Source organism: Cebus imitator, unplaced genomic scaffold (assembly GCF_001604975.1).
Source record: "Cebus imitator isolate Cc_AM_T3 unplaced genomic scaffold, Cebus_imitator-1.0 Scaffold464, whole genome shotgun sequence".
Classification (NCBI taxonomy): domain Eukaryota; kingdom Metazoa; phylum Chordata; class Mammalia; order Primates; family Cebidae; genus Cebus; species Cebus imitator.
The window spans coordinates 1,048,842-1,061,314 of record NW_016107779.1 but is presented as its reverse complement, the minus strand read 5'-3'; the positions used below and the strand labels follow the sequence as shown (position 1 = coordinate 1,061,314).

The following is a 12,473-nucleotide window of genomic DNA, read 5'->3' as shown; positions in this document are numbered from 1 at the left end:
AGGGTTTCTCCATGTTGGCCAGGCTGGTCTCGAACTCCCGACCTCAGGTGATCCCCCTGCCTCAGCCTCCCAAAGTGCTGGGATTACAGGTGTGAGCCACCACACCTGGCCCCTGGGTGCTTTCTAATCAAGCACACCTCTTCTGTAATCAGGGACCTGAGTGACCACACACTCAGCCCCCAGAACCTCAAGTTAAAGGAGAGGGACTGAGAACAGGGAAGGGGCAGGTCGCCAGTGCGGCCTGAGGCAGGGAAATGGGCACAGGGAGACATGGCTCTCCTGCTGATCCCTCCACCGCTCCAGCAAGCTGGGAAGGAACCCAGGGCAGCGCCTAGGCCTGGGGTCGGTGAGGTTTCCCGGAACATCCACGCCCCTTCCCCACCACCCAAAGCCCTGCCCACAAGGCTGAGCCTCTGGTCGCACCAAGCCAGCCACTGGCCTGTAGTAGGCGGCCATGGTGAAGACGATCATGTACAGGCAGTAGATGAAGAAGTTGAAGTAGAAGATGCGCTTGACGAATCTGTCCCACTTGTCCTGCAGGAGTCGGTTCAGTGGCTCCACCAAGAGCATGTCATGGCGATTCTAGAGGGAGCAGAGAGAAGTGAGGTTCCCTCCTGCAGCAGGAGCAGCCTGGCACGCCCATGCCAGCCTGTGGTGCTCCCCACAGCCACGTCGCTCGCACAGTCCAGGCAGGACCGACCTCGGCCCACAGGGCAGCGGAGGCTCACCGGAGGTCTGAGCCAGCAGCAGCCAGAGCCCGGGGCTGCAGCTCACGGAGGGACCCGGCCTCTTGGCCTCAGTGTCCCCAAAGGCACAGGGAATGGGGTGAAAGTGACAAGCTCTAAGTGCTCCCTGAATGGCCCACAACACTGCCCAGCAGCCTGCACCCACGTGTCTAATAACTCACTCCAGAGAGCCCTCTGTAATGGGAAGTAGTTGGCTCAGGCGGAGCCTGGCATGGGGGCTGAGGGCAGGCAGGAAAGAGCCTTTGGGTCCTCACTTCTCACATTTCCAGCCTGGGTCAGGCAGGGTGGCAGGGAACTAGCAGGCCCTCCTGCAGGGGGAGGGCACAATGCCAGACGCCATCACTACAAATATGCTTCGGGGCAAATGTCTCATACCCGGAGATTTTGATAAAGTTCACATTGGCCTGGCACAGTGGCCCACACCTGTAATCCCAGCACTTTGGGAGGCCGAAGCCGGGGGTATCACCTGAGATCCATAGTTCGAGACCAGCCAGGCCAACATGGAGAAACCCCATCTCTACAAAAATATAAAAATTAGCCAGGCATGGTGGTGGGTGCCTGTAATCCCAGCTACTCAGGAGACTGAGGTGGGAGAATTGCTTGAACCCAGGAGGCAGAGGTTGCAGTGAGCCAAGATCACGCCATTGCACTCCAGTGTGGGTGACAGAGTGAGACACCATCTCAAAAAACAAGATAAAATAATAATAATAAAATAAGTTCGGCCGGGCGCAGTGGCTCATATCTGTCATCCCAGCACTTTGGGAGGTCAAGGTGGACAGATCACCTGAGGTCAGGAGTTCGAGACCAGCCTGACCAACATGGTGAAACCCCATCTCTACTAAAAAAACAAAATTAGCCCGGCATGGTGACGGGCATCTGTAATCCCAGCTACTTGGGAGGCTGAGGCAGGAGAATCACTTGAACCCAGGAGGCGGAGGTTGCAGTGAGCCAAGACGGCGTCAATACACTCCAGCCTGGGTGACGAGAGCAAAGCCTTGTCTCAAAAAAAAAAAAGAAAAAAAAAAATCTACAAGCCCTACCATGAAGTGGGAAAAAAAAAAAAAAAAAAAAAAAAAAAAAAAAACCCCACCATGAAAGGGGAAAAAAAAAAAAAAAAAAAAAAGTCATATATTCTGTATAGCCTGATCCCATTTATGTGAACAAAATGAAACTACACATTCTGACGTAGTATCAGATGTGGGTCCATTTTGTGTGGTACCTCCACAGCATTTCCATTTTGACGGGATGAGCATCGTGTGTGCTTGCTCTGCTTAGGGAAACTCAGTGGGCGTGAATGGGGACCCAAGGCTGCAGGGCCTGGGCCTGGGCAGTAGTTTTCACTAGTGAGATGCCAGCTGGAGCTGGAGCAGGGGCTGGGGCTGGGGCTGGGGCTGGGACTGGGACTGGGCTGGAATTGGGCTGGGACTGGGCTGGGACTGGGCTGGAATTGGGCTGGGACTGGGCTGGGACTGGGCTGGAATTGGGCTGGGACTGGGCTGGGACTGGGCTGGAATTGGGCTGGGATTGGGCTGGGACAGGGCTGGCACGGGGCTGGGATTGGGCTGGGACGGGGCTGGGACAGGGCTGGGAGGCGGCTGGGATTGGGCTGGGACAGGGCTGGGGCGGGGCTGGGACTGGGCTGGGATTGGGCTGGGACGGGGCTGGGACAGGGCTGGGAGGCGGCTGGGATTGGGCTGGGACGGGGCTGGGATGCAGCTGGGATTGGGCTGGGACAGGGCTGGAATTGGGCAGAGGCCAAGAGGCCCTCCCTGGCTTGCCGGGCCACTCACAGGGGTCTCGCTGCTGCTGTAGGCGATCACCTCCAGTACCGAGTTCTTCTCACATGTGTCGATGCAGGACAGGTCGTAGAGTGAGGAGTGCACAGGCCCGTAGGCCCACTCGGTGAACTTCCTGGACAGGTGCCTGCACTCGGGCTCCTGGATCTCCCTCTGGAGAATATAGGCCAAGACCTGCGCCCAGGGATCAGGAGCCCGTCAGAGGCCAGCCGGGGCCCAGCCCTAGACAGCACCCCAACAACCGCTCTGCTTCCCAGCCCAAGCACCAGGTGAGTCCCCACCCCCTTCCTGACCACCATTAAGATCAACCAGCAGGCCGGGCGTGGTGGCTCACACCTGTCATCCCAGAACTTTGGGAGGCCAAGGTGGGCAGATCACCTGAGGCCAGGAGTTTGAGACCAGCCTGGCCAACATGATGAAACCCTGTCCCGACTAAAAATACAAAAGATTAGGCAGGGATGGTGGTGGGCGCCTGTAATCCCAGCTACTCGGGAGGCTGAGGCAGGAGAATCGCTTGAACCTGGGAGGTGGAGGTTGCAGTGAGCCAAGATTGTGCCATTGCACTCCAGCCTGGGCAACAAGAGCGAAACTCCATCTTAAAAAATAAAAATAAAAAATCAACCAGCCGCTGACTCAGATGCTACCTGCACTACAGCAGGCCCGGTGTCGCCCCACCACAAGCCTCAGCTCTACCATCTTACCATGAAGGACGTGGTGGTTCATTCTCAAACACCTCAAGCCAGAAAGAAATAAAGAGAATGCAAGAAATGAGAGCCAGACGGAGTGGCTTCTGCCTGTAATCCCAGCTACTTGGGAGGCTGAGGTGGAAGGATCAGTTGAGGCCAGAAGCTGGAGATCAGCGTTGTCACCTAAAGCAGTTCCTGCCTGTCGTGGAAATACACCAACAGCTTTTTCTTTTTTCTTTTTCTTTTTTGAAACAGAGTCTTGCTCTGTCACTCAGACTGGAGTGCAGTGGTGCAACCTCAGCTCACTGCAACCTCCGGCTCTTGGGTTCAAGCAAATCTCCTGCCTCAGCCTCCTGAGTAGCTGGTATTACAGGCATCCGCCACCACACCTGGCTAATTTTCGTATTTTTAGTAGAGACGGGGTTTCACTAGGTTGGTCAGACTGGTCTCGAACTCCTGACCTCAGGTGATCCGCCCGCCTTGGCCTCCCGGAGTGCTGGGATTACACGCGTGAGTCACGGCGCCCACCACAACAGCTTTTGCTCTGTCCCACCCTAGGCTGTCCCACCTCCATCGCTCATCACCCCGCCCCACCGTGTCTTGTTGCTGATACTCAGAGCTGGAAATCCAAAATGGTCCCATCAGCCATGCAGGGTTCTGCCCGAGGCTCCCAATTTCTCAGACGTATTCTAACAGCCCTGCAGGCTGGTGTGACAGAATCAGAGTCCCGCACACGCAGAGAGTGATGCCGGCCTCCGCATCAAGCCCACAGTCCCTCCCACGCCACCGTCCCCTCATCGCCGCAGCCTGGGCCGGACCCCTCCTACCCCGATCTTGCCGGTCCCAGCAGCCAGAGCCAGCGGCGTCATCCCCTTCTTGTTGGTGAGCTCCTCCAGCTTCAGCGTGGGGTGCAGCCGGGCCCCCAGGATGAGAAGCTCGTTGTACATGCTCGTCACAAACTTGGTGTTGTCGGCCGTGTTGTCAGCCACCTCCACTAGGGCGTGTAGCACCGTGTTGCCCACCGAGTCCCGGGCGCTGATGTCGGCTGGCTGCCAGGAGTTCTGCAGCAGGAACTTCACGATGCCCAGCTGGTTGGTGCAGGCGGCCAGGGACAGGGGAAGCTCACCTGCACGAACGCAGGCCCAGGTGGGCCTCAGGAGGGAGATCCAGCTGTCCCTGAGCCACCCGCCAGGACTCCCTCTGTCTCTGCCCGAACCTCCCCCTAGCAAAAGCCAAAAAGGCAGGGTCGGCCGCAGAGTTTCCCTACCGAAGTAGAATCCCGGCCGCCCTTCGGTTTTCTTGAAGAAATCCCCGTTGGCTGCAGCCTGGACGTCTGCCCCGTTCTCCACCAGGAGGGTCACCAGTGCCATGTTCCGCCTCTCAATGGCAATGTGCAGTGCTGTCTGCCCTGCGGAGGACGCGCACGGTGGGCTTGTGATTGCAGTCCGCGGGGCTGCCTGGGCAGGGGCTGGGAAGGGCTCTGGGCGGGCAGCAGCTGCTGCCGGAGAATCTGGGAAGACAGTGCCTGGAGGACCCCCCACTGCAGGAGGCCAGGCCAGGATCCCCCAAGGGGCCCAGCGAGGCCCTGAGGCAGGAGACCCCTGGGAACACGAGATACCAGTTGGAAGCCAGAGGAGTCAATGCCCCCTGGGCAAGGAACAGTCACAGAGAGAAAGGCCGGAGGCTCTGACTTCCAGGGACTGGGACCGTCCAGTCAGCGGGGGAGGCAGGGACTTCCAGGGCCAAGGGAGGAGACATCAGATGGGGGAGGCAGGGACCCCCTAGGAGTCGGAGCCACCAACACAGTGGCTGGGACAGAGAGTAAGGAACGCAGGGGAGCCAGCAGGCCCAGGCCCAGCTGTGCCCTCCTGGCTCCCTGTGTGCTGGACTAGCTGTGTCCAGCCCGCTGCCTCCTCACCCCTGTAGTAGCTGTCGGTGTAGCTGGCGTTGACAAACTCCTTCAGGCTGTCCGTCTGCCTCGCGATCTCCAGGAGCAGGGGGATGGTGTCATTCTGCCCGCTGTGAAGGTTGAGCATGGCCTTCAGCAGACAGGTCTTCCCTGTCTCCGGGTCTGAAAGACAGACAGAGGGCGGGTCAGGCCGGCCAGGGCTGGGGCCCCCCCCGGAGCCCACGCCGGGGCCACCTTTGAACTCGCTGTCCGTGAGGTGCTTCCTGCTCGTCTGCAGGAACAGCAGCAGGCTCTCCAGCTCCTGGCAGTTGTTCTGAGCCACGGCTTCAAAGATACTCCTGCGATCATAGAGCCTGAGGATCTTCTCAGTGCCGGCGGTGACAGAGTCCTGGGACAGCTGCCTGCAGGCCACAAAACGCCCCTGTCTCATACCCTGGTCTCTGCTCGGCCCTCAGGCCTTCAGAGCTTGTCAAGGACACACAGGTAACCCCAAGGCAAACTAAAAGGGGGAAAAATGACATAAAAGCTACCCCTCTGCCTGGGCGCACTGGCTCACACCTGTAATCCCAGCGCTTTGGGAGGTTGAGGTGGGCGGATCACGAGGTCAGGAGTTCGAGACCAGCCTGGCCAACATGGTGAAACCTCGACTCTCGTAAAAATGCAAAAATTAGCCGGGCATGGCGGTACAGGCCTGTAATCCCAGCTACTTGGGAGACTGAGGCAGGAGAATCACTTGAAACCGGGAGGCAGAGGTTGCAGTGAGCTGAGACCGTGCCATTGCACTCCAGCCTGAGCAACAGAGCATGACTCCGTCTCAAAAAATAAAAATAAAATAAAAAATAAAAGCTACCCCTCCGTCTCAGTGACTTTCCAGAAAACCAATATACTGTAACAGGGACAGTGGGGCACGTGTGTCCCCATTATGCCCCTAACCTGTCTATAGACACCATCTAGAAAGTCATCTTGCTACTTCCAGACCACTGGCTTCTCCACCTGCTCGGGTGCTCAGGAGGCAGGAGCCTGGTGGGGACAGGGGGAGCTGGCAGCAGGGGTACAGACAGCCCCTGCTGAGGGAAAAGGTGGTCTCACGCTCCCCGGAAGTCAGCCAGCCTATGGCCTCCCTGCCCTGCCTTGGAGCTCACTGGAGCTGTTCTGTACTCTTTAAACAGCTTTTAGACTTCAAGTCCAAGTGTTTGTGGCTGGTAGGGATTGCAGCCGTGGACACCTAGACCCAGCACACCAGCCCCGTGACTGTGCATCCCATGAGGTCCCAGGAGGAAGGACGCTGGACCAGACCACCTCTAAGGCTCTCCAGCCCCCTGGCTTTGTGACATTTAGCCCAGAAGCCAGACCACCCTGTGGCATCTCTATGGCCAGTGGGGCTCCTGGCAGGGAGGGGTCTCCAGACGCAGACTTACCTAGCACAGGTGGGGCCGTCCCCAGGCCTCTGGATGGTGATGACAGGGCTGACTGTGATGGTGGGGCAGGAGACCAGCTCACCTTCCTCATGGGGGCAACCCGCCGGGAAAGCCTCCTCTGAATCGCCCTTCCCAAAGAGCCGGGCACGGCTCCTGGTCGTGGAGAGGTGAGGCTTGGTTGGAGGTGGCCCGGGGTGGGGGTCTCCATCCGGGGGATCTGGGCAGGCGTCCTGCTGGAGTGGGGCTGCGGCCGCCCCTGAGTCTGTGCTGCTCTGTTTCTTCATCCTTGGGGAATCCTCTGCGGCCCAGTGTACAGCCTGCAGGCAGCCAGCACGCCAGGATTGGTCCCAGCTTGAGGACTGCTTGTCCTTAGACCCCACCTGCCCTCCTTGCCGAGGGTCCTGTGAAGCAGGGTCCACCGAAACTCCAACTGGCTGCTGCCACCAGCCCCCTAGAACTGAAGTGTTGTCAGAACTGAACCTGTCACCCCAGAGGCCCCAGAGGTGAGCAGGCTAACAGTGCCCAGGCAAGTCCTGTGGCCACGGACATCGACCGTGGAGTAGGGACAGGCCCCGGCTCGGAGCCGTCTGTGGTTCTGGGTTAGACCCATCCATCCTCCTCTCAGGGCCCCAGGTGCCCACTCTGCAGAGTGAGGTTGATAACCACCGTGCCGCCTTCCTCCCCAGACAGAACAAGGGAAACAGCCAGGGTGGCCGTCGCGAGCTGAATTCAAGGAGGCTGTCAGTGATGAGACGCCCAAACAACAAAGCTGACTGTGTGCCTGGAACACGGTGAGCAGCAGAGACTGGCACACCCATGCTGCACCATGGGCCTGCGGTGCCACGGCTGCACACCCTGCACTGGGCCCTGCGGTGCCATGGCTGCACACACTGCACTGCCTGCCCTGCGGTGCCACGGCTGCACACACTGCACTGCCTGCCCTGCGGTGCCACGGCTGCACACACTGCACTGCCTACCCTGAGGTGCCATGGCTGCACACACTGCACTGGGGCCTGAGGTGCCACGGCTCCACACACTGCACTGGGGCCTGAGGTGCCATGGCTGCACACTCTGCACTGCCTGCCCTGCGGTGCCACGGATGCACACCCTGCACTGCCTGCCCTGTGGTGCCACGGCTCCACACACTGGCAGCCAGGGGCCTGGCTCGCCTCTGCTCTTCAACCTAGTGGCCACAGCCACTAAGCTTATACAAGATTTTGGATTTTGTGTTTTTTGTCATTTTCATGAATTAGCATGTGTCGAGTATCCTGGCCTTGAAAGTTTTGGCTTTTTTTTTTTTTTTTTTTTTTGAGAGAGCGTCTCTCTCTGTCGCCCAGGCTGGAGTTTAATGGGGGATCTCGGCTCACTGCACCTCCCAGGTTCAAGTGACTGTCATGCCTCAGCCTCCCGAGTAGCTGGGATGACAGGCATGGGCCACCATGCCTGGCTCATTTTTGTATTTTGAGTAGAGATGGCAACACTTAGGCTTTTGGAGCTGGTGGGTCTCCCAGGCCTGAACACCTGGAGATGAGTGGGCAGCAGCATCGTGTGTCGTTGGTCATGTGAGCGGATACGAGTTTCCACTCTGGTCCTGGCCCCTTTCCCCATCCCAGCCGCATTCCCAGGCTCCCTCTCGCTGTGGCTGGGCATCCCCACTCCCCGGCACCCAGGGCTGGCCCACGCCTTCCTCCCATAGCCTCTGCTCCCCTCGGGTCTCCACCTATGGCCTTTTTCCTCCTTCTGCCCTTTCGAAAATCCTACCACCTCTCAGATGCTACTTCTCCTCAGGATCCAGCACTGATGCCGCCTCCTCTGTGAAGCCCCCAAATCACTGCCCTGGTCACGCTTCCCGCCATCCTCTGAAGAGTGTCCCAGCCCACTGACCGTCCATCCCACACAGCCCACCATGTGGCCTAGCAATGGCTGTCTGTCACTGCTATATTTCTCCATCTCTCCCGTGCTCTGAGACCTCCTCCGGGGCAGGGACCTTGCCTGATCCATCTAAGAAGAAGCTGTACTGGGCCGGGCACCGTGGCTCACACCTGTAATCCCAGCACTTTGGGAGGCCAAGGCCAGTGGATCACCTGAGATCAAGAGTTCAAGACCAGTCTGGCCAATATGGTGAAACCCGCTTCTCTACTAAAACTACAAAATTACCCAGGCATGGTGGTGGGCACCTGTAATCCCAGCTACTTGGGAGGGCAGGAGAATCGCTTGAACCCAGGGGGTGGAGGTTGCAGTGAGCTGAGATGGCGCCATTGCACTCAGCCTGGGCGACAGAGCGAAACATCGTCTGAAAAAAAAAAAAGAAGCTTCGCTGGGTGCTGGGCACCAGGGGGAAATGAGAGCAATCAGATCCTTCTCATCCCCATTTCCTTAGGAAGTTAGGAAGACTGATGCTCTGGCAGTGGCTAGAATCCGGAAAACAGCCGCAGAAGGGACGAGAGGCTTCTCCAGTCCTGCATTTGCTTTTTTAAAAAATATATAATCAGGCAGCCCCCCAGGCCAGAATAGCTCAGAGAGACTCCCAATCCTGCATTTGCAAGTGAAAATCCAGGCAGCAAAACTGCAGAGCTCGCAGCTGGGCCACGGCCATAAACCAGCTAGGTTCTCAAGCCAGGTCCGTGAAAAAACAGAGGCAGCCTCACCACGGCGCAGGCTGTGAGCAGGACCAGCGCTGGCTGCCGGCCAGCTCCTGCCTGCCTGTTGATCCACTCTCAACAGGCCTGAGTCTGGCTCTGACTCACCCATCAGGTGGACACCCTGCAGCAGGAAGTGATCCTGGCCACAGAAAGCCGCTTCCCTCACCCCATCACTCAACACCCATCTACTGAGTCCTCCCCCCCGGAGTCCAGCCCTGTGCTGGGGGCACAGAGAGGAGTCAGCCCCAGCTGAGAGAAACCAGGAGGAGCAGGGGGCAGGGTGCTGGGGAGGGCTCCAAGGAGTTGGTGACAGATGAGCTGAGCCTGTGGGAGAGAAGCAGGAACTCCGGAGCAGCTGAAGAAGAGGCAGTCACGGACAGGAAGACAGGCGCAGGGTTGGAACCAGATGGCCGTGAGCCCTGAACTCCAAGGACCCGAAAGCCTGTTGCGTGGACGGCGGGAAACCATTCGTACATTTGGGAGCCTAGGGGCTGGGTGCCAATCTGTGCTTTCTGAAGATAACGCCCTGACAAGGACTGTTCACAGCACGGGGAGGCTGGCAGCGCTTAAAAGGCACCAGAAGCGAATGAGAATCAGAAGAATGGACGCGTTTGAGCACGTGCTATGTGCAAAGCAAACATGGTTCTGAGCACTCGCATTCCTTCACTCGCTAAATTCCCACAACGTGCGCCGGAGGGAAATAGTTCACAGATGAGGAAACTGAGGCACGGGGCAGTTATGTCACGTCCCCGAGGTCACGCAGAGGCAGAGCCCGGCCTTGATCCCAGGCAGGCTGGCTCCAGAGCATCTCCAACACTCTACCTCTGTGCTGGAGGTCTGGGCTCTCTCTCAGCTGTTAAACTCAGACCCAGACCCCACAGCAGGGCCTGGGGGAGCAATCAGAAGAGGCCCTCTCACCCCTGGGGCCAGGCATAAGACCTGCACCTGAAGCACCCTCCCACTCAAACAAGCAGCTTAGGAACTCCAAAATGCAGTGTGACTAAGACCCAGGCCATACCCATGCCTGGCTGTCCCAGAGATGTCTGTGGTCTCCGAGAATAAGCCAGTCCCCAACACGCAGCCCTAGCAGCCAGCGAGGGAGCACCTGTTACCCGGAGCCTCCGTGAACCTTTCACAACGTTCTCCTTGAGCAGCGCTGCCTCTTCCTCCGACGGGTCCCAGTCCCACCAAACCCAGCCGACAAGAAGCAGCCGGATTGTGCTATCATTCAGTCAGTCAGTTGCACCTGATTCCCTCCTGGAAACTAAGCTTCTTCCAGGGAACGGGGTGGGACAGGAACCAAGGGGCCATGTGCCCTGGGTTGGGCGGGGGGGCAGGGGCAGGGCAGTCCTCCACTGCCCGGCCTAGACTGTGCCCTGCACCTGAGCCCCTGGTGACACATCTGTCCCCGCAAAACACTCTACAGTGGTCAGGGAACTTCGGCCATGATTTAGGCAAATGAGTGTCGGCTGTATGATGGAGATGGTGATTCTGGTTTACACAAGACTCACGAACTCATAAATCTGGACTAAAGGACAATCCTAGCAAAATTGATGCTGCCCACAGAGACCTGATTTGATCTCCGAGTCTTTCTCAACTCCAAAGCCAGAATGGACACTGTCCACCATCTGGGGGAAAGATCCCTTCTCTCCCCAGTGCAGGGGAGACAACCTGGGGTGTGGCTCCCCCACTCCCCCCTCTGCCCAAAGCATCCATCCCTAACAAGCAGCCCTCCAAGTTCCTGGGAGCACCTCCTGCTCACCACTGGGGACTTTCTGGAAGCTGGGAGAACACTGGCCCAGGGCCCAGCCTGGGTTATTCTCAAGAGTCCCTTCTCTCAAAGGGTGGTGGTGGGCTGCGGGCTTCCCAACCCCGGGCGGGGGGAACAAAGAGAGACAAGAGAAGCCCCAGAAGCCAGGACACCTGCTTCCCAGCCCGCTCATGCACTCCACAGAGAAAGCCTCCAGCCACACACCAGCAACCTCAGCAGCAAGGCTGCAAGAAGAAGCAGCCGTGGTGACAGCCACGTCCACCCCCTCCCAGGCTCACGAGGAGCCAGGCGGAGCGCACCGCAGCCTCACTGCGGCCTCACAACCACCTTGCAGGCAGCCCTGTCACCATCCCCGTTTTCAGACGGGATAACCGCGGCACAGAGGGGCGGGTTGAGCTGCCCATTGCCACACAGCTGGAAAGTGGCAGGTTTTGGCCACTGTCACTACGCCATCCTCACAGCTAACGTCTCCCTGGACCATCACACAAAGAAACGGACTCACCAGCTACACGCAGGCACACCGCAGACCCACGGGTGCTCGTGGGCTCGAAGGCAGTTGCTACACGAAGGGAGAGCGGGGCTTGTGTGGGAGAAGAGCGGCCTCCCTGCCTCCGTGAGGGTCCCGGGGCCTGCCCCGGCAGCTGCTGCCCTGATCTGGCAGGAGTGGGCTGTGGGCACACTTTGGCACTCAAGGAAAAAGCGCTTCCAGCAATGCAAGCAACTGCCTTTGCTGCGGCTCCGATTCCCAGAGGATCCCAAAGCTTTTCCCATCATTTTTGCCCTTTTTCAGAAACCACTTAGCCGCTGCCCCTCCTCCAGGCGTGCCAGGGCTGGAGAGCACTTACCAGAGCCAGCCAGAGGTGCAACCTCTGCTCTCAGGGAAGGAGGGCGCTGCTCGGCCTCCCAAGCCCGCGGCTCCTGCGCTCGCTTGGAGCTCCGCAAATGCACATTCACAGTTGGTGACAGCAAAAGCAGAGTCCTGCAACTGTCCCGTGTCCAAAATGAAGAAGGAGTGGACGGTCCTGCCGTCCATCACACAATGCCGGCTTTGAGACTCCGCACAACCTTGAACCCGTTCCCGACTCTCTTAGGCCTCTCGTTCCCGGCTGCCCAAACCTGGAATAGGGGTTGGGAGCGAGGGGGACTTCTGGGTCAGCCAGGTCCCAGCCTTTCCCAACGGGGGGTTCGTCAGGGAACCACGGAACACAGACAACGATGACTATTTTATCACTCCACTTTGAACCACCCTAAATGCACAGAAGAGAAGACCCCCAAGAGAGGCATCTACTTAGACACCTTTTTATGCTATGTGTGCCATGTAACCTTCAATTAAAATGAACCTTAGAATTCATTCTTGTTTATAAATTGTGGCAAAATATATGTAACAAAATGTACTGTATGAACCATTCTTAACAATACAGCTCAGCGTCACTGTGCACATTCACACTGTTGTACAACCATCAGCGTCACCCATGCACAGAACCTTTTCATCATCCCAAACTGAA

At 58.2% G+C, this 12,473-nt stretch overlaps 1 protein-coding gene across 2 annotated transcripts in view; it reads right to left on the bottom strand.

The window, feature by feature from the left end:
• Positions 1–11,926, bottom strand: part of TRPV1 (transient receptor potential cation channel subfamily V member 1) — a 28,013-nt gene extending 16,087 nt beyond the window's left edge. The window contains exons 1-8 of one of the 2 annotated variants that reach the window (XM_037732702.1): positions 11,814–11,926; positions 6,556–6,872; positions 5,372–5,538; positions 5,147–5,299; positions 4,496–4,636; positions 4,056–4,354; positions 2,537–2,716; positions 424–582 (exon numbers count right to left, since the gene is read on the bottom strand). In XM_037732702.1, coding sequence (XP_037588630.1) covers positions 424–582; positions 2,537–2,716; positions 4,056–4,354; positions 4,496–4,636; positions 5,147–5,299; positions 5,372–5,538; positions 6,556–6,839 — 1,383 coding nt within the window. In that variant the 5' untranslated portion in view covers positions 6,840–6,872; positions 11,814–11,926. Of the gene's footprint in view, positions 1–423; positions 583–2,536; positions 2,717–4,055; positions 4,355–4,495; positions 4,637–5,146; positions 5,539–6,555; positions 6,873–11,813 lie in introns of both variants that reach the window. The other variant, XM_017512206.2, reaches the window with a different exon arrangement.
• Positions 11,927–12,473: the final 547 nt, after the last annotated feature.